Genomic DNA, 22,475 nt, shown 5'->3' with positions numbered 1-22,475 from the left:
AAATATGCAGTGGTGGTAAATAATGTAACACCAATCCCCACACACAAATAAGATGTAATTGAATCTCATTTATTGAACCAGTTAAAAACACAGTTTGAAATACAAATTAATTCTGGGAGCATGAGCAGTGATGTAGCATGGATTCCAGCTGACAGCTGCATATTGTCTTTTGATTTACTCAGGGCTTTAAAAAAAGCCTTAGAGATTTCAATTATTTTGCTTCAATTAATACGGTGCAAAGCCTCTATTCAAGCCAAATTTTTTTATTGATTGAAGAGCTGCTGAATGGAAGTGCTGACCCCTCAGTCATCTCCCTCTCTAATCCTGAGACTGGAGCTGTTCGACACTACAGCACAGTGGAATTAACACTGTCCGTGTTTCTAAGAAACGCTGCCTCTGGCTCTGTTTTTTTTTCTTTTTTTCTTTGTCCGTGCTGAAAGAATTAGAATATCCTCTGGTGTATTCTTTTGGATGGAGAAAACATGCCTAAAATCCATAACGGCCTCATTAATGTGCAGAAGTGGTCGATTCCAAAATGACATGTGCTCATTTTGAAAAGTAAAGTGCCACATTCAATCATCAGCGTTTCATAAATAAGACAAGAGTTGATCCTCAAGAGTGTTGATAATTTGTAAGTGGAGGTTAGGGGTTGGTTGGCTGAAATATTTTTTCCACCATGGGAAACAAAGGAGGCTGCAAAGGATCTGAAGCAGCACAACACCGTATGTGGTTGGATGCTGGTTGGAGTTGTGCAACGTCATGGTACCAAAATATATTCACTGTATCTCTGCCAATTCAAATAAATCATGCCTTTAAGGCACGCTGGAGTGTATTGGATCTGGATTTGTAGTCAGGAAAGAAGATATCACTTTTCTGTATCCAGAACATTTTGTCCAGTCTCATGTGCATCCCGCTGAGAGCTCCATCTTTACTTTCCATGCACGTTTCAGTCTCTTTATTCTTTTTTTCCCCCTCATTTCCAGGAGTGTCCTCAGATCCTGCCCTCCACCCAGATCTACATCCCCGCTGGCGTCATGAGGCCGATCACCCTGCTGGCACAGAACCTGCCCCAGCCTCAGTCTGGACAGAGGAACTACGAGTGCATCTTCCACATCCAGGGCAACACTCACAGTGTCCCGGCTCTGAGGTTCAACAGCAGCAGCATCCAGTGTCAGAAGACCACGGTAAGACCAATCACACACTCACACACACACAATTACAACAGCTTACATCACCTGTTGTCTGTTGACCTGATAAATGTGAGTTAGTTTAGTGGATAAGAGGCTCGTTATTGACTCATTACTATCTCAGCCAATCCTGATCAACTATCTCATTGCTGCGACCCATCCCAGCTGTTTAATCTGTCAGCAGCAGCTCCATCCTAGACGGCCATGCTGGTTTAACCATTAGGCCTTACAGCTGGTTAGCTGCAGCGCGAGGCAGAGAAGGCAGCAGTCATAAACTACTGCGACAGAGACTTGAAACTGAGGCATATGGCCACAGGGACCGACTGTCGCAAAGCCACTCTCTCTCTCTCTTCATGCCCACTCCTCATTCCTGCCTCTCAGCCCTCAGTCAAACTGTCCCCGCTAATAGGGAGCAACCATTTCAGCAATGTTAATTTCCTCAGCTCCGATCGGGGCTATGAGACGGAGGGGAGGCATTTTAACGACACCAATTATGACTTACTTAACGAGACATATGATTAACATGCGAGCCGCACACCGCAGCGCTCCCGCTCACAGTGATAGGTCCAATAGCGAGTCGTCGCAAGTTGAAAGGCAGCAGGAGGCGAGCGTGTGGCTTTGGCAGCTTCCGCCAGCCGCCTTTTCTCCAGCCTGTCACACACTTGTCAAGGGCTCCGGGTCGTTCAGCCGGCTGCCACATTACCACCGGGCTCACAACACATCTCTGATTTGTGGCCACTTGCTGTTTTTGAACTCTACCCAGTCACTAACTTTCTCCCCACAAAGGCAGAGATTGAGCTTCAGCTTTGTGGTGACACGAAAAACAGTTATGAGCCACATTACTGAAGTTGATTTCCTCCTAGTGATGATGGCTCCTACAGTTCCTTTGTGTTTTCGGAAAGCTAATTTGTGCATATTTAGTCGCTTGTCTGTGTAATTGCTTCATGCAAGTGAGTGTTCTGATAGATTTGACGTTTTGGGTTGTTATTACAGGTTTTTGTCAGATTTGTCTTCAGTGACCTGACTACTTAAAAGCCCATTGAACAAAGAGTGAGTCAGAAAAATAATTATTGTTGTACATCAAGTTGGATATTTGAATAAATTTGTCAGGATTCAGAGGCACAATTTCTTACTAAATCAAATCTGGCTTTAACTATTGAATTACTCTGTGTACCTCAGACTTGGTGAGACCTTTTTGAACAAGTTAACCCTGACCTGCATCGCTAGCATTATAAGACCAGTGCTTCCAAATACCTGCAGATAAAAAATGAATTGATTGAAAACAACAGATGTACGTAACGTTATTTTCTGTTCACTCTCTGTTGGGTTTTAAGTGTGCTCTGAAAGCCTCCCACGCCTCCAAACACCAGCACTTACTCCAGGAAATGGCTGTTTGCATCCCCAGCGTTTGATACACTCACATTCACTCATTACTACAGCAAAGCCATACAGCTGAGAGCTGCTGATGCTGGAGGACAGAGACCTTCCTCAGCAAAGACTCACTAGCAAAAACCAAATAGACACACACACACACATGCACACACAAACATCAATTTCTTCACTCCTCAGTGCACTTTAATGTTTAGTAAAATACCAATGCTCTCAGCAGGAGGCAGGAAAAATAGTAAATATACAGGCCCCAACACAACTTTGCAGCTGGTGATGAAGCTAGACAGAGGGGTGTGTGTGCATGTGTGCGTGCAAATGTGTGTGTGTGTGTGTGTGTGTGTGTGCCTACATGTGCGCATCCATGTGGTGTTGCAAGTGAGTAAGCCTCCTCCTCTCCAACCCCCCTACCTCTCTCCTCGTCAGGTGGGACTGTGATAGGATCCAATTAAGGGAGCTGTAGATAAAATGATGATGAATTGCAGTGGTGTGGTAGACTGACGGACAAAAACACACACATACACATACACACACGCTTGAACACTCACATATTCGCAGCACACGCACACACACACCAGCCTGGTAAACCACTAAAACAGACAAGAGGGAGGCGAAAAGACAAAGAAAGAGAGAGCCAAAGAGGAGGTGAGGGAATTAGTGCCAGACAATGACGATGCAACAAAGAGTGCGATAAAGGAAATAGAAGGAGGGAGGAAAGAATGAGAGGAACAGAGACGGACAGAGGGGAGGAAAGACAGACTAAGCTCAGCAAGCAGACTGAGGGAAATAAACAAACGAGGGAGAAACAGATGGAGAAAGAATGTTTGAGGAATATAAAAGATGTGCATGTCCAGGAAAGCGATGCTGAAAGAAAAGAAGAAAATCATGATCCAAGAGAAAGTGAGACAGCTGAGATGAACTGGAGCAGCAGAGGGTGGAGGGACAGTTGGGACGAGAGGGGGTGGTTACAAAGTACTGTGCAGTGATGCTTTTCAGATATTCAGGTGGACAGTACAGTGCAGTACTCAGGCAAACAAGGAGCCCACATATCCATTCCCCTGCCTAAAACTATTCAAGATGCCCTTAAGCGAGGCACAAAAACCATACTAATGCCCTTGCAACTAAATACTGTAGCTAATATAAATATACTTAAACTAATATTGACATTGTGCTGCATACGCAATATACTGTTATTAATGACGGTGAACAAAACATTTTTGTCAATGTTCTGTCAATGCAGTATTGTGACATGCTGATGCAGTTTGAAGATTGATGTGTACGTTGCACTTCCTATGCAACGTACACATCTCAAATCAAATATGTTTCATAATGTTCTCATACTGCACCAGTAGGTTCACTTAAGTTCACTCATTATGAGCAGTGGTGCTCAGCGTATGGCAATAACTGTGTATGTCCTCTGTGGCTCCAGTGATGTCAAGACTCTATCAAATTGCATGATGGTAAGTGCAGCATCCAGAGGTTTTAAAAAACAGCTCAAAGCTCAAGACTCAAAGTGAGAAAATCTTGGATTCTGATTGAAATGTGTCTCTTGTGACATTATGAAAATCAAATACTAAATCTTTAAAAGTGCCCTTTTAATAATAATGTGTTTATCTTTTTGATTTGTTAGTTATTCTTTTATTGATTCTACAGCTATTTATAATTAATACTGGGTTTGTCTGAGAAGTTTCCATGTGGGGCAAAAAATATGGATGAGAGCAATAAGAGTGAAGCAAAACAGTTAAGATGAAATCATTATAGCCAAATGAAAGACATTAGACTGCTCCATAGAAGTGAGAGCAAAGATGTTTTAATTCTCTGTGGATTCTTCTTAACTAATGTCCCCTTTCATTTTACACATGTATAATAATAAAATATTGATACAGTGGTATAAATGTTAGTCTCCCCTTCACAAGCAATTACTTTTCATCTGTAATAATCAGTGCATTTTAGGGAAGAAATCTGAGAATGAAAGAGTTAATCCAGACACTCAACACACACAGCAGAAGATCTCTCTATGATTGAGAACCTGCACACCAGTAACCATTGTATTCAGTATCCTCAGTAGGCAAGTGTGTGTACATGTATCACAGCTGGGACAGTAGAGTGTAATAAATCACAGAGAAAATTAGCCAGCAGTAGACGTACACTCATCCATTTAATCTTACTGTCTCTTTGTGCATTATTTAGCCTCTCGCCAAACACTGAAACATTGAACTTGCATACGCAAATACACCAGGGACCCAAAGTATGCATGGATGCGCAGTGGGACGCTCACAGGAAAACACATGCTGGCAGGCGCACACAAACACACCCACTCACACTCGCAGGCGCGCACAGATAGGGTGCGTGCAAGCTGCGATGATACCTACTGGTTTCTTCATGGACAAACACACACACCCTCCCCAGGGGTTTGGAAGCCCAGTGTGAGGCAGACATATGGAGATTCTCCACATGATCCTCTTCCTAATCATGTGGAGCAGACGGAGACTGTAGCATCAGCAACAACCAGCAACCTGCTTTACATGATTTATTACACTGACACACATAGGCTATCAAATGCTACGTGTGTGTGTAACTGTGTGTGTATGAACTTCCCGCTCTAAGTCCCATGTATCAGGCATGCGAGTGAGCAGCACAGTGCATTTTTTTTAGAGGATGACAGGGTGCGTCTCTGTGTTCACAGACCGAGTTGGCCACAGTCTAGACTGTTCCCTGACTTCCACAAACATGATCCTTTTACACATAGTGCCTGTGCAATATACGGTCCACTATACAGACGTTTATGTTTCTCTGCAACACTACCTCCTACAAATTACATTTATATAGTGACTAATTTACCCTGCCAAGTGCATTTTGGAACAGTAATTTGTTATAGAAGTCACAAGGAGGAGGTCAATGATGATGAATGATGGAGAAAACTCACATGTTTGACAGCAGAGACTGCAGCCTGTGTACTGCTGCCTGGTGTACACAGTGGTGCAGGTAGTAGACACTCAAGTAAAACAACATTGTGATTCAATAGAGAAATAAGATAATTGCACATAAAAAATGCACTTTGAGTACTAACGCTTAAACTGAGAATACATGTGTTATAAGACTACTATCACTGCACATTATGCATACTATACTAATGCATTATTGTGTAATATCTATAGTTGGTCAATGTGGAGCTGAATTTAAGAATTTAATATCAGTATGTCTTTCAGATAAATGCAGTGGAATAAAGAAAGTACAATTTTCTCTCTGAAATGAAACATTTGCTACTAAAACATCAAATTAACATCAAGGACATATATTTTTTTAATATAAATAAATATTTTATCAGTCCATTCTCTCATTCTGCTGACTTTCTCTAAGACAACAGTCTTTCCCTGACCTTAACAGAAAGCAATGACCTTCCTAACCATACCCACAAGTACCATAATCATGCTAATCATGCCCAAAATTGCTAGGAATGGTTATTATAAGTACCAGGAATGGGAAGTAACCTAAATAGTTTGTTATAAGTGTAGAACATATTTTACTCATGAACTACAGTATGCATGAGTAGAACGTTGTTTTTCCAATTTCTGCCACCGGGAACTTCTAGTCCACTTTTTACTCCATTTATTTCACAGTTAAGCCATCATTTTTACTCCTATAAAACAAAATCATAACAGAGGTAATCTCGGGTCACTTTTCAAATATCATGTCATCATAATAGTTAGGAATAGGAACTTTTTGATCCCAAAACTGTCCATTATTTCACCAAAGATGAAGATGAGAAAAGTCTTAAAAAAAGACTGAATAAGAATGTGTATTAATTGATTTTGTGACTTTTTCTTGCCTCATATTTATCATATTTGGAGTGCTTTTACTTTTGATGTTTTATTTGGTGAAAGTGATAGGAGGAACTTGAAAGCAAGACTCGTAAATATTGATTTTATACAGTTTTATTAATACTTTATTTACATAAAAAACACAAGCCTCTTCCACTGCTATCAGAGTACACAGGTTTACAGATATGAATGTTTTAGGTGACGTGTGAAAAGTAATGCTAGCATTTTTTTTTACAGATTGTATTAATTTATACATTATTGGTGCACAAACAAAAGAAGCTCAACTGAAAGCCCCATTGAAATACTGTGTGTGTAAGTGTGTGTTATAGCCGTGTATTTTTAACACACGTTATCCTTCAATGTATCCTTCAACATGACTAATTACACAAGGGTGACCTGCACATGCACACGCACACATATGCACAGCTCTCCTTTTTTTCCCTACCTTCGCCTCCCTCACCAGCCAGCTGCTCTGTTTTGTTAACACTGGCAGTTTTCAGTTCAGACGTTCAAGCATGTACTCATACACACACACACACACACACACGCGCTTGCTCTCGTGCTCTCTCTCTTAGACACACACACACACACACGCACACACATGCACACACTGCCATATCTATTCATACAGTCCATGGAGACATGCAATCCATGGAGACGATTCATGTAGCGAGAGAATAAACGAGTGCAGGAGCAGATAACGAATGAACCCCAGCCAGGCTGGTGTGTTACTGTAATGAGGCCAGGGACGGCTTTGTGCTCACCTTGTACTTTTTACACCTCCTCCCCTCCCTCTCCTTTTTTCTCCTGTTGTCACCTCCACTCCCTCCCTTGTCCCCTCTCAACGCCCCTCCTCCTCCACCTCCTCCTCCTCTCTATACTCTCCTCAGCCTTATCGCCTCCTTGTTCAAACTCTCCTACTCTCCTCTACTCTTCTTTCTATCCCATTTGCTCTTCTCTCCCCCTTTCTGTCCCTCTACTACTCTCTCCTTGTCATCCTTTACTGCCTCTCATTGCTTCTCCCTGATTTCCACTTTGCCCTCTGTTTCTTTCCTAATCTTCTCTCCTCTTTTCCTAATTCTACTGCTCTCACTTTCCCCTTATCTCCTCTTAAGCTGTCCTCCACTTTCATCCAACCAACCATACTGCGTCCGCTGCTTTTCCTCCTCTCCTCTCCTCTCCTTTCCCCTCCCTTTCCTCCTCTTCCCTCCCTTCCCTAGAGGGGGCTACACTATGAGTTGGCTCAGGTAGATTAATTACATGCAGTGACATGGAGGAGCTGGCCAGAGGCTTCAGTAATGAGTCTGATTACTCATCTCCAGCAGCTCTGGACGCTCAGGGGAGGGAAGTCAGGACAGCAGGCCAGCTAAGGGGCCTCTCAGTAGGCAGAGAGAACAACTTTTACCTACAGGGCTCCTCCAATAAACAGTTTTTAACAGCACTTGTGCAGCCACTTTAAGATCAAAGCTTAGTTATTGACACGCTGATCAGTTGTCAACAGCTGTTAAGTTCAGCAAGTTAAAAATGTGAGCATTTCAAACAGGAGCCATTGGTTTCTCTGAAGGAAGCCGTATCTTCCCTATACTGCCATAATCAGTTGTTGCAGTAAGCTGCAGGCAAGCACGTACTGTAATCTCCAGTAGACCAGAGGAATGCCTAGTATGGAAGAAATCCTACATGGAGGCCAAAGAGGTAACCCAGAGTGGAATGGCTCAGAGACAAAAAACATAATTAAATGCAGGAAATTCAGAAAACACAAGCATGCATGGATAATAAATCATACAAAACAAAAGACAGCTACAGTTCCTCATTAAGCCCTGAGAGAGTTGTTGTTTTTTTTGTTAAAGAAAGATGACTTTAGGTAAAGCTCTGACTTGGTCTCAGTCTGTGAGTCAAAGCAAGAGTGATGTGAGGCTGGAATGGATTTCTCAAATGACTTTTTTTTTTTTTATCGGTTTAGCATTTGACTGTATCCAAGGAAAGACATGGTCATTAGCTACAGTTTGATTACAGCACAGTTCATGTCAATATATTGGTTAAAGCCCTGCTCCTCCCCCTTTTCTTCTGCAGCCCCAGAGGTACAGTAGCACACCTACAGACAGATCACATTCACTCTTACTAACACAGACACATCATTTATATCTATATACTGTACATGGATAAAATTAAGTGATCAAAAAATAAACAAGTAAATAAATGAAACAGATACCTTTTGTTTCCCTAAAGGTTTTCAGAATTTGCCATATTTTAACAGCCAGTAGCCTACTGTGTCTTGTGTCCTGTGTCCCACTCACGAAAGAGTCCAAGTGCAGTTTCCAGTAGGGTCTACATAAAACAAAATGACACTACAATGACACAATATTTGAAGGAGTTTATTTACTGTTTAATACAGGCAGCCAAACAAATTAATTTCTGTCTAAGTCATAATTCCTGAAAACCCAGACTGTGCCAGACTTTGGTCCAACTCGTGAACTACAAAATTGAACTCAATATCCAGATGCAGATCCTTAAAAAAAGGTCACCTTAGCTGTAATCTCATGTCTACTAAGCATAATTTCAATGAGAAGATGAACTACTACACAGTGGTCTAATACTGTATTGTTTATAAAAATGAAAATGGGATTTTTTGTTGATGGGAAATTGCTTGTTCTTTTAATTTAAACCTTAAAATATGGGGGTGGGGGGAGCGAGGTTTAATCTAATACCAGGTGCCACCAACTACTACTAAATATGTTAAGAAACTCATTTTGAATGTCAGAGGTCAGGGTAGAGCAATAACTGGTGACTGATAAGACCAGTATGATGGATTAATAATGTATGTAAATTTTACTGACATTACTGAACACCAATCCTGCTGAATTTGAAAATCCCAAACTTTTTCTCTGACGCCAAGTGAAATATGTAGAGGATTTTAATAACATACAAGATTATCAGACTTATTCATCCAGCACCATGCTCTTTGTCTTTGATGCAATTTTAGCAAATATTAGCCGAGATGAGGCGTGAACACTGCATGATAATTATCAGTATATTAGCATTGTTACTGTTAGCACATAGCTCAAAGTGCAGCTGTGCCCGAGTATAGGCTCACTGAAGTGCTGGCATGGCCGTAGACTCCCTCGCCTTTGTCCCTCTGTTGCCTCTTCTCCTTTCACTGAATTTCTCTCAGCTTTGCATCAGCCTACAAATCATCTTTTACTCCCAAGCGTGCCCCAGGAAGCGGGGTTAGACAGCGGGTGACGCTTGGTGTGACTGGTGGCACGGTGTCGCTGTGTCACACTGTGGTTTGTGTCGGCGTTTTAAACCATGTGACAGTATGAATAAAGCATGATGTGGCGGGCAGCAGAGTGGGCAGGGAGTGACAAGAGAACAAGCTCACCTAGTGTTTTGGTGATGGCAAACAAGTCGAAACCCTTAAAGTTTAATGGGAGCCTCTCCGCGGAGAGAGGGGGAGTAGTAGGGCATGTGTGTGCGTGTGGGTCCTGTGGTTTCACCCGGGACACTGGCTGCCATACACAGGTCTTCAGCCAGTGGGATGTAATAGTGATGCTAATAAAATCAACATCCTACCTCATGCGTGATGGATTAGAGTCCCACTGAACTATAGTGGGAAGGGAATAAGATCAATCAGCATTTCCTTTGTGGCAAAAGAGTGTTTTGGTTGAATCCCTCTCCTCCGGAGCTGCTGACCTCCCAGAATCCTGTGGTTTCACTGGCCTTTGCTTCTCTCAGCTTCTCACTGTCGCAGTAGAGATCCAGACTTCCCACATCCCGTCTTATGTGGCTGATTACACGCTTTCCTTTCACTCCTTTGTCCTCTTGTTTTTACTCTTCTTTTTCCTCTGTTTACTTTTTATCTCATCACCTCAAGGCTCTCTACACTGACCTGAGACCATCCCTGAAATAGCACATGTTTTTATATATTCCAGTTGCTTATAGACTTTGCTGGTATACAGACAACCCATGCATGTCATTATGTGTTTAGTCTATTAGCATAAACCGGAGTGATTCCGCACATGTCACATCATATGTGAACATCACATTCACTCCTCCATATGCTTGGTATGGAGCTGGATCAGAGAGATTGTGGAGAAAAGTTTTGACTCTAAGTGTGTGTGTGTGTGTGTGTGTGTGTGTGTGTGTGTGTGTGTGTGTGTGTGTGTGTGTGTGTGTGTGCATGTGTCTGTCTCAGGGCCTGTTGCCCATATGAGCTGGTCGAACCGTGTCTTCCAAATCCAGTGTGTCAGGGAGCAAATTGGAAATGCCAATTTCACTTTACACTAGCCCCTATCTTATCTCTGCCTTACCCTCATCCCACCACTTAGCTCATGTGTAAATGAATAAGGTCCTCTCACATGTCCACCGGTGTCCGATTCCTGTCTGCTTTCACTGCTCCTGACCACCCCTCTTCCTCTTCCTCTTCGTCCTCATCCCTTCTCCCATTTTCCTCTCATCACCCGTCCCATGTCCTCTCTCCCTCCATCTCGGTCTCCCTCCTTCTCCATTCAGCCATGCCCATTCAACTGTAACCCATCTGTTATTTCTCTGTGTGTATTTATGAAATATGTCTGTTTTGGTGAATATGGATTTATGCATGTGTTCATGCTCGGGCTGTATCACTGTCTGCAATGAACAGGCCGGGGCGAATCACTATGCAAATGAAACAATATCTCATACAATTCCAAATTTGCATTGAATCCATTATAAATCAACAATTTTCTTACACGTTTCTCTCACACGCTGTCTGTGTCTGTGTGTCTCTCTCAGTATGACTACGAGGGCAGTGACATCAGCGACCTACCAGTCGACCTCTCCGTGGTGTGGAATGGAAACTTTGTCATTGACAACCCGTTCAACATTCAAGGTAGAACGCTTTCTTTGTTGCCCAACCAAAAAAAAGAAAAAAATGAGACTCTCCTGCTTGTTTATCTGTCGGTAATGATTTTCTGTGAAGCCAACAATACCGTGTGCAGTGTTTCCCCTTCATAAGAAATCTGTAATTTCATTTTTGACAGCTATCAGGGAGAAAGGTGAAAGTGTACCATTAGTTTGGAAAAACACTGTTCTTGTCTCTGGGATAAGAGAGGGGCAGGGGGAGTGATTGATGGATGGCAATGATAACAAACAAAACATCCAACACAGAAATTAATAGGGATGGATGTTAGAGAGGAAGATAAACAAATGGAGAAAGAGATAGGCAGAAGAAAGGATGAAGAGCAAGAAAGATGGGTGGATGACAGGTTGATAAATGCACCATGTAATGGCGGGGGGTAGATGAGAGTAAAGGGAATGATAAAGAAAAACAGAAAGCGACATGGAGGGATGGCATTTATTATTTTTAATCGCTATTTGTGCATGAAGTGGAAAACAATTACCAATTCTAAATTCTTTATCAAGTGTAATATATTGGGTGGTGGAGGCTAATGATTTTAGACGTCCCATTACACAAGATAATATAAGTCTTGCTCTCAAGTGTGTCATAAAGTCTTTTGCTCTGAATTTGCATGTCTAGAGTCAGATTAACTAACCCTCCCCACTCTGTTCTTTTCTATTTTTTTTTTTGTCGATTTCATTCACCATTCATTGCGGTTTTAAAAAGACACACATGCACATTTTAATCTTACATCCTTTGTGTTGTATCTGACCTCATTTTGATAAATGTCAGACATGCAGTTCATTTTGCAGATTGCTTGGAAATTAGTTGCTTATCGGTCATGACCTAATTCTCCTGCTAGTGTAATTTTGTTTAAAATGTGCTTCTTCAAGCTTTTCTGGGGGTCTGTGCTCAGAGATTCTCTCCGGGGGATTAAACATCCTGTGTTTACCATGTGCTCAGAAGTGTCGTAGCTGTCACAACAACAGAAATAATCCCATTTCTGTTCAATGGAGTAGATGGATCCTGGATTCTGTGTTGTTGAGCTAGACCTTCAGATATAATGACAGAGAGCTAGTGATGATGCGCATATACTGTAAATAAGTTACCTGTCTAACTATGTAACTTCATGATTTCTGCTTTCCAGACAACACAAAACTGAATACACCTACAACAAAATGACAGCCGACAATGTGTAAGGTGGTCATTCCACCACACTGTCCGAAACTCAGCTACTGCAACAAATATTGGACAAACTGCCATCCAAGTTCCCATGTATCATGATAATGCATCCTAAACCCTGTTGATTCAAACCATCAGGTCCAATTTATGATTTCCAAAGTCTTATGACCACATACCTACAATGCCATCAGTCCGAGCTGTACTGTGTATGTTTTTTTCTGTACATTAGTATGCTCACACACAGTTGTAAACATTATGTGACTATGTTGTCATTGTTAGCATCTAGGGTATTTAAGTCGTAAATATCACAATTACTCTTAATTTGTCGAGCTGTGAAACTGTGACTGGCCCTAGATTTACCTCTTTAGAGGATATGGCATGTTATAGATTAGAGATCAGACAGGACTCAGAAGATACAGTTCTGCGACAATTGGTTAAAAACATTTATGCGTAACCTGCTGTCTCCCATAATGATGAATAAATAAAATGTAAAGTTGAATAAATATGATTTACTGTAGGCATCCAATGCTTTAATCACTGACAAGATTTTACTTGTTATGTGTCATTTCACAATAGCCTATCCGCCTTGGAGTGACTATATTAACACAGGTGGCACTGAAATACTTCAGAGAGAACAAACATCATACTGTTTTGAAAACACAGACCCGCCACATCATGATTTGTTGCAGCACCTCAAAATTCCCAAATTTCCTCACTGCTTCCTGTTGATAGTTTGAAAATAAAGTGTTGCTGAAAACTGTGAGCTGTGAGGAATCATGGGGTGCCTCTTCATACTGTGTAGACTAGAGAGTGTTTCTTTTCCTTTTTTAGAGGTTATATGGGGTTATATGGATGACTTTGAATAAAACTCATCACTGCGCTTTTGACATCCATCTTTCCAATGTGAGGTTTTATACAGCAAAGTTATCCTGATAGCTCCTGAAACAGGCCCCAGGGATGTGTGCCACAGTGAGCGTTTTGCATGTGACAGGATGGTGTGGAGCTCTGAGAGTTTTGGAGTGTGAAATCCAATGATCTTAGAGGTAGTGTGCGTGTGTGTGTGTGTGTGTGTGTGTGTGAACTTGACAAGCATGTTATGACTATGAGTGAGCAGTACGTGCTTCTCGGCTTTCTAGGTGGCAAGGATTTTATGCAGGCAGCGTCCCAGGTCATTGGAGGATTTCTCAAAAGAAGCCAAAGACAGACTTGCGAAACAGCTGGCTAGGTTATGGATTAATAATAAGTATGAATCAACAACCTTATCACACCCCAATAGATATTTTATGGTTATTTTGTTCTAAAGCCTCACAGAATACCCATTAGGATTATACAAGTTCAATGCAATGCTTAGTGTTGAAGGTCTAATGCTTGTTAAAAACGTGCATTATAAACCCGTCCTCACTCATACAAATCTCATAAAGACCTTCTCCTTTTCTCCTCCTTTTTCTCTCCATCCTTTATTAATCCCCTCCACGCGCCATCCCTGTCTCTTTCTTTCTGAATTGGAGCTGTATTATCCGTCTGAGGCAGAGCTGCTCGCCGCTGACCCGGTTTTGCCCCGGTGTAAAGTGGAGATGTTAATGTTAATTAAATCATTCATTTGGTTCAGATTAATTAGTGTCGCGCTACTTTTAAGCTGAGCCGTGGCTAATCAGATTAGGGCGAGCGAAGGGCCGAGGCAGGCAGATGGATCCTAAAGACGCTCGCTTTGAAGTCCGGCTGCCGTATGTCTGCCGAGGAGGAGGTGAAGGGAGGAGATTCTCGCATGCTCTGTTGCTCTGTTTTTTTCTCTCTTTCTCCCCCCCTATGTTTTTCCACTTTAGTTAATTTCAAATCTGTTTAGCTGGTGTGACGGCAAACAAACCTGCCTGCAGGTTTTGGCAATATCAGTATCAACAGAGATAATTATGATGGAGATTAACAGATGATAAGTGCTAACAAACAAAAATCAAAAGATCTTATCCATTTACCGGTATATTTTCTTGTCTTGTTTGCATGTGACCTCCCCTCCTCTATTTGTTTTTCACATTCTCTGTTGTTTTGGTCTCTCTCCACGTCTCTCTCTCCCCCTCCCTTTTATTTCCTCACAACCTCTCGCTCATTCCTGCTCTATCTCTTCCCTCCGATTCTCTCAGCCTCGCGGGGCCTCACCATCTTTAAATTCATAACAATTCTTGTTGCTGTTTTGTTAACAAGCGTAGCTAAAATTTATCCTCCCCCTCTCCCCTGTTTTCTTTCATCTCCCTCCCCTCTAACTTCTCAGGTGTTTGAGGTTGTAATTATTTATTTATCTATTTATTTATTAATATATATATTTTTTTACTTTTAATGACTTTTTCCACTCGGCAGAGTTTAGGGAATGGTTTTATACACAACAAATTATCAATTCCCTGTTGGCATTAGAAGACATTACCTGTTGAATTAATTTCTCTAATATCCCTCCAGGTCTCTTGTTCATGTTTTTTAATTTTTTTTCCTCTATTTATCTGTGGGAACAGTTCTCTCATCGTCACAGCCTCAGAGTGGTAATAATCACCTACTCAAGGTTTAAGGTGTTATGTGGGTGATTAACATTCATTTATGCCGGTCCTTTGCTCTCTCTGAAGCTCACAGACACATAAATACCTGATTACTTTTTTCTTGCCACCTTTTTTTTTTTCTTTCAAATGAACAACTCACAGAACTTTATGTTCAATGAAAATAACAATACCCACCCAAACACATAAAGCTTCTAGTCCAGGCATTTGAATTAGGCTATAGATAGGCTACAGAGCTTATTGCTAGGCTATGAACCTATAATAGTTGTAGAAAATTAACAAAAAAATATATTTTCCTCAAACGTTTAGTAAAAAGAGATGAAGAAATATAAACATCTTTACAATGTAGAATGAAACACAGTTTATTTGAATGAATGTGGTTTATTTATCAGAGTTAAAGCAGAAGTAAGCGAAATGTTTGTGTTAATATAAGTCTTAAATCGTTATATCTTCCGACAGCAATCACTTATATAGAGTGTTTGGTCCGAAACACGGGTCTGTCAGTCACTCTGCTCTGCTGTAAGCCGAGGAGAAAACTTTCCTTGTATCCTACAACCTTGAGGAGAGAGAACGGCATAAAGGGGCGGTCCTCTCTCTCTCTGTGTGTGCACGCCAAAGGGGCAGTTGCATAGACTGAGGACGATGCGTGTGCATGTGTTGACGTAGGGACGAGGGCGGGGACTGCTAACTCCATCCGCTGACAGGAAGTTAGCCAAAACGACCGGATCGCTTACTTCTGCTTTAACCCATAAGAACCCAGACCCATTTATCCTTGAAGGAAAATTAAGTGGGGTGAAACACAGACCAAGTGGAATGCATGGAACACATTTTTGAAGTTTTTTTTGAAATAGCGCCACCTATTGTCAGAGATCTGGAATGTTGCATATATGTCACATCGGGCGTTTTTGGTATCTTAAATTTTCACTTGAAAATAAATGGGCTTAACATTTTCTTTTGCTCTGTAACACAAATTTGACCTTTTATTTGCATTTCCATAACATATATCAAAATTACAAATTTGCTGGTTACTATTAACACCTTTTTAAGACAAGTTTCACAACAAAAAAGGGCAAACACTATAGAAATGCGAATATTGCCTCATATTGAAGGCTTTAACCAGTTACTGAAGCCTTAAAAGCTGTGCAACCACAATTTTCTTTCCAACTACAAATACCTTGGCATCTGGATGGACAGTTGTCTTAATTTTAAGCACCATATCACCACCCTCATTGCTAAACTAAGAACAATACTTGGCTTTCTATACAGAAATAAGCACCGTTTTCCTACTCACCACAGGAAAAAAATTGGAGACACTATTTTTTCTCTGTTTTAGACTATGGAGATGACATCTATGGAAGAGCTGCTAGTTCCACTTTGATTCCCCTGGATGCTGTTTACCACTCTGCCTTACATTTCATTTCCAATGATTCATATAATACTCATCACGGCACTCTTTATCAAAATGTCGGCTGGTCATTTCTGACAGTAAGGGGAAAACAGCATTGGTTTTTATCCATTTTTAAAGCCCTGTCACAGTTATTGTCTCCTTATTTATCATCTCTGTTAACTATGAAATCACAAAACATTGGTACCCAATCACAGAACTGATAGTTGGGTCATATTCCATTCGTCAGAACTGAGCTGGGTAAAACGTCCTTCTCTCACAATGCACCACATGGGACCCTCTCTCCCATCAGTACAGCAGTCCAGAACCCTTGTCTCAAACCTGGTTCATGACTGTTTGACTGAGTTAACTTTTCTTATTTGTTTCCTAATATTTTCTTATGTAAACTCTCATTCTTCTTTGCTGTATTTGTTGTTCTGTATACAACATCTATTGCACGTCTGATGGTCGTCAGTACATCCTGAACACTGTATCCTATTTTGTTACAGAAAATACAGCAAAAAAGCATAATTACATTAATATGGGACCAGCATGGGATACTAAAATCTTGTTCATTTACTGAGAAGAGTGTCTCTGCTAAATCTGTGGTTCAATTTCCGGACTGATATATCATTTGATTAAATATTGATTGAATTTGACATTATTTTTATGTTAACATTTTTAAATTATGTTTTAAATTGAACAACATAGAGTATATTAATTCAAAATACCTGAATCACCTAATTTAATTGAGCAGTTCTTTCCCATTTTCCTCATTGTGACATAGGCGTCACATGGTATTTTTCCTGACTTTTTTAAGGCTAAGGCCCGATGTGACGTATATGTCACAGCAATATTTTCTTAAGTTGTTTTATATGAGTTTCTTCAAAAAATGAGGTCAGAATAGGTTAAATACAACAAGGGACATGTTATAAAAGGATTTGCATTGTGAAATGGGTGGTGGCTTATTTTATTGACACAAAGCAAGCTTTTTAAAAGTAGCGGCCTCTGTGAAATGTGCCAACTCTGCTGGCCACCATCTTGGAAATGTTGTCATGGATAGAGAGATTCACAGAGAGTCATGTGACTGCACCAGGATGTTGAGTAGATGTCACTTAGGGACTTTATGAATTAAAAGTTCAACATAAATATGTGTAAGGGGCTTTCCAGGACACTTGAAGGCAGTGTGACACCCGTGTCACCGTGGGTCCTTATGGGTTAAGTCTGCCTATAAGGTACTAGTATCTGGAAAGATTAGCTGAGGTTGAAGTTTGTAAACAGAAAGTAGCCCACCGGTATGGTCTAAAAAAGACAGTGTCTATTAGAACCTTTACTTTGTTTTGTTTTTTAGTTTTGTAAAACCTCAAACTGTGGAGTATAAGTTTGTTTATGAAATTGTTGGATAAAAGTGCAAGGTAAGAGACAGTAGGGACTTGCTATGATCCCAACACATTTGATTTTGCATTTGTGTGCTAGTTTTTTGGTTTTATTTTTCATACAAATTATTTCATACTGGGGGTTATACTGTAACTGTATTAAAAGCTGAAACATTAAACTATATGAAATAGGGGTGTGACTCTGAAATTAACGCTAACCATGCTCAATTAGCCTAGCTATGTTAGCTTGCTAGCTTGTAAACTCTCATTAAGGAAGCTAGCATGCTAATCATGTTAACATGTAGAATTTAATTTTACTGCCACTCTTTTAATTAGTGTATTACAGTGAACATCTAACATTTAGTTAATGCTAATAATGAGAAACTTTTGTTCAAAACACTGAGACAATTTCATTCTCCAAAGCAGCCCACTACATTTTTGACTATAGCCTACTTCATCAGTTTCAGCTATAGAGATTGCCAGCGTGTCGTCATCATGACGTATTCCCGGCGGGGAACGCAAAGCATTGTGGGAAACTTTGGCACAAACAAACGCGCCAGACTTTGAATTTGTGGAGGCAAGAACGCTAGTTTCAAATATCTACTGCTCTGGTTTGAAGATGCCATCAACCTGCTGTGTTGTGAACTGCAACAGTCGTTCGCACGATAGACAGGGCAAAAAGTTACATTTAGTACCATATAAGTAAGGGATAATGTATAGTTCGGAGGTTGTTATGGAGAAATAAACCCCGACAGGTTGTATGGAACCCGGTTTCATTCAACATGAAGGGGTTTATTTCTCCATAACAACCGACCAACTGTACATTATCCCGCTTATTACACGGTTTACGAGTGAAATAATTAATTTGAAACATAATGTTGATCAAAATACGACTTTCATCGATTTAAAATTGCATTTAGCGAATCTGCAAGACCGGGTCACTTCCGCTGTTTTGCCGAGCCTCCTCCCGTTCGTGCATTTGAAGCCTTTGATAATCAATCAGTGGATCGATAGATTACCATACACGTGTTAAGATGTGTGTATTGTGTGTAGTCGTATCTGTCATAAACAAGAGATTAACTTTACTGTTTACGGGGTGCGTTTGTGTCGCGGAGCCGCGGTGCCACCGAGACGAGAGGAGAGCTGTGACACCGGGTCAGAGGCTCTGATCAGCAGGTTTGGTTTCCAGCCACGATGTGGAAGGAGCCTCCACTCTCCTTGTAACAAGTTACAAGTCATTTATCTCTAACATCACTGTTAGTCCGACGCTGTTTAATGACGGTAAAAATGAAACACAAGGTAAATATCCTGCATAGTTTCTCTTTTCTGTGCTGCGCTGATCAGAGCGGCGTCCCTAGCAACGGTCTGTTATACGTGACGAAGGTCCGTTATACAGAAATAACAGACCGCAGAACGCAGCGCTGGACCAATCAGAGCAGCATTTAATAGAGCCGTGTAATAATTATATATATATGGGTGCTGGAAGTTGGGCAGCAGGTTAATGTCAGCGGACCACACCATGTTCATAGGGATCCAGCCCTTTGATTGTCTTTATTTTGTCCTCGTATCGTTTATTTGCGGCTGGATTTAGTTTTAGGCGGTATGGTTCTTTGTTGTTTTCCTTTGCCCGCTGCATTGTGCCAGTTAATTCTGTTTTTTATTGTACTTTTGTTATTATTTACATTGTCCATGTCTAGCGCGCTATGTAGATCGGGGGAAATTGGCCAAAGATACCCACAATCCTTTGCGTTTCTGATGACGTTGCCGCCCAGTTGGTCACGTGTCTTGGCAATCTCTATATTACATCTGTTTCTGTCCCACTCTTTCCGTCTCTCAACCAGCCCACCTGTACAAGTGCAGAGCATTGCGGGACAGCTGTGGTATGTGTCTGAAGGCTGATCCCCGGTTCGAATGCGGTTGGTGTGTCCAAGACAGAAAGTGCTCCCTCAGGCAGGAGTGCACCGGCGGAGGAAATTCCCACCTCCCACTGCAGCTGGCTGAAGGTGGAGGGTGGATGCATGCCACCTCTGGAAACAGCCGCTGCACCCACCCAAAGATCACTAAGGTAAGCATGTGTGGGTGTGTGTTTTTCTTGGTGTGGCTGCATACTGTAGATGCCACCGCTCACCACACACATTGAGCAGGATGCAATATTTACTGATTATGTGTAATTGAGGGGATGTATTTTCAGGCATTGATGCATTTTTCTGTCTGTGTGTGTCTGCAAGTCGACAATTGTAGCTTTTCAGCTGAGTGTGATATGTTTTCATTTCTATGTTTATGGGGTCATACAGACTTTCTGTTGTATGTGCATGTTACACAGTATGAATGCCATCTGTTACTCTGATTTTGGTTTATGAACTATTCTGTGCTTACATACATGCCCAAATTTAAAAGGTATTCTGTCTTTTCTTCAAGTCTCTCCCACACAAATGCACCCAAGAAGAGAAAATCTGCTACACAAAAACCCACTGAGCGGCTTTTTTATTTATTTATTTATTTGCTTTTTTTCTCTCTTTTTTTTTTTTTTTTTTTTTACTGTTAATGGAATGGTTGCCAGGTACACAGACAGAAAGTGTTGAGCCTGGCTTCCTTTCACACACAACTGAGTCAACTCCAAATCACAGAAAAGTTCCACTTTATGGATGAGCTGACATGATATAGACAACATTTCATGAGCCACTGCTCAAAAACATAGAGTTGGATGCTACTTTGGCAGTTGATGGGAAACCAGCGTGACCCCTGCCCTTTGAGCAATGGTCAAACAAAAATAGCCCAGCCACACAGAACATCTATCATTGCCTGGGCTTACATGTGGAGTTTAAACCTTTGCTGAGTGTGGTTCAAACTGAAAATCAGCTTTTAGATATTTCCAAACACCATCAGAAAAAAATAAGAACAAGTTGTAGTGCATGGTAGTCCTTAATACTGGAGACTCAACCACTGCCTTTAAATTAATTCACTGGTTTAACATCAATTTATTGATAATAGAAGATAAAATTACCGTTCACTGCAATAAAAAAACAAAACAAAACAATGTACAGGACGGTCTGTGTTGGATTTTAGTGATGCAAAGCTACTATAAATATCACAAACCGTTATAATAAGCCCTGCAATTACTGTATGCAAACATAAAACATGAACTGGAATCATTCAAAAGTATCTCTCTCTGTTTAATATCCAATATTTCAGGTTAAAATTACTCCAACCTTTTTATTTTATAACACACAAACTTCAGTGCTGCTCCCACTCTTCTGAAACCGGCTACTGTGACAGTCACTTTGGCTCCAGCAGATACTTTTTCATGATGTTGAAAACAAAACAGACGATGCCGAGATGAAAATCAAGTTCAAAGTTTATGAAAAAGCAGGAGAAGCCATATTTTCCTCATTGTTCATTTTGCAGCTATTGAGACTATGTCATTTGCTTTATCCTACTATTTAATTTGAATGGATTTGGCCTATTTTAAACCCTGTGGTTTTCAAATGTAAAGAAACATGAACTCAAGTCTCTATTTGATCTTGCGAGTGGACATGTTAAGGTGAAACAGGATGGCACTATGAGTTTAGAGAGTGGAATGGTCACTGTTAGGAAAGAAAAATTCCCTCGGATTCCCTCCAGTGTTACATTTCTGAAGTCACCTGTAAAGAAAAGCAGCACTCTCTCTTTGAACTCCAATCTTGTCAGTTCATGAGGAGTGTGGAGTCACCTGCGCAGATCCAAGGCTTGTAAACCTTGATAGGCCGTTGCGTCAGCTCTCTTTGTTGAAGCCCCCGTGGTCATGAAAGCCCTACGTGTCCTGAACTGAGAATGAAAGCTGCTCTATTTTAATGTGTTGCTATTAAAACCCACACATGTTGGGACCTTGTGCCTGCCCTTGGCACAGAAATGGTATTATTACTCACTGTTACATCAAACTGGTACTCTGGAGACAGGCATGTAAAGGTTTGTTTGGTATTGATTCCTCTTTGTCTTTAAGTTGTGTTCATTTTTATATGATACTGTCTCTCTGTGTATTGATGTCTTTACAACACTTGGCCCAGCCTGTTATAGATTTCAAATTCATTCAAGTTGGTTTTCTTTACAGGTTTTCTTTGTTTAAGATTGTGGACTTTTTTATTTTCTTACCTGCCGGATAAGAGCCTCAGTGCCAATCCAAAACAAGGAGGGAAAATCATTCTCAGCTTCCATAAAATGACTGTTAACATGTTTCTTTTAGAACTTGGATACAATCTGATAATATTCACAGTTTCTTATTTTGTTTTAAGAGCAGTAAGACTCATCAAAGCCTCAGTTTTTGATCAAATGACTAGAGACAGTCAGTTTCTTTCTTGCGTTTTTCTTTTTTTAATCTGAATAAAGAAGGCTTTTTATCTCATGTGTCTGAGATTTTGTCTCTTGACACGAGGCAAATCATTTTTGGGGTCATGGGGTAGGTTCAGATCACACTGTTGCTGGATCATGGGTGATTGAGGTCCTGACTCTTAAATAGTAGGCTAATGCCTGATGATATAGCCTTGAAGTTGATCTGGATAAGAAAGTTAGTGAAATGTCTACTGTGTGAGATGTGAAGCACTTCTAACTACTAACCTGTATCAAAAAATTCTTTATTGATTATCAATTGACAATGTGGTGGAACAATGACAATCAGAATTCTCTGCACTTCCGTAACTGTTTTGTACTGACACAAGCTGGCCATTTGCATTTTGGCATATGTCCATTCATATGT

The 22,475-nt window shown here is 40.8% G+C and overlaps 1 protein-coding gene across 2 annotated transcripts in view; it reads left to right on the top strand.

Annotated features, from left to right (window-relative positions):
• LOC146984216 (plexin-A1-like) overlaps positions 1–22,475 on the top strand; it is a 269,653-nt gene that overhangs the window by 183,212 nt on the left and 63,966 nt on the right. For both annotated transcript variants that reach the window (XM_085781169.1, XM_085781168.1), the window contains exons 10-12: positions 984–1,184; positions 11,162–11,258; positions 19,588–19,811. In XM_085781169.1, the coding sequence (XP_085637295.1) occupies positions 984–1,184; positions 11,162–11,258; positions 19,588–19,811 (522 nt within the window). The remainder of the gene's footprint in view (positions 1–983; positions 1,185–11,161; positions 11,259–19,587; positions 19,812–22,475) is intronic.

The sequence above is a fragment of the Trachurus japonicus genome, chromosome 7 (assembly GCF_045865225.1).
Source record: "Trachurus japonicus isolate A0001 chromosome 7, Traja_1.0".
In the NCBI taxonomy this organism is placed as follows: Eukaryota; Metazoa; Chordata; class Actinopteri; order Carangiformes; family Carangidae; genus Trachurus; species Trachurus japonicus.
Note: the sequence above shows the minus strand (reverse complement) of the source record. Positions and strands in the feature narration are given on the sequence as shown.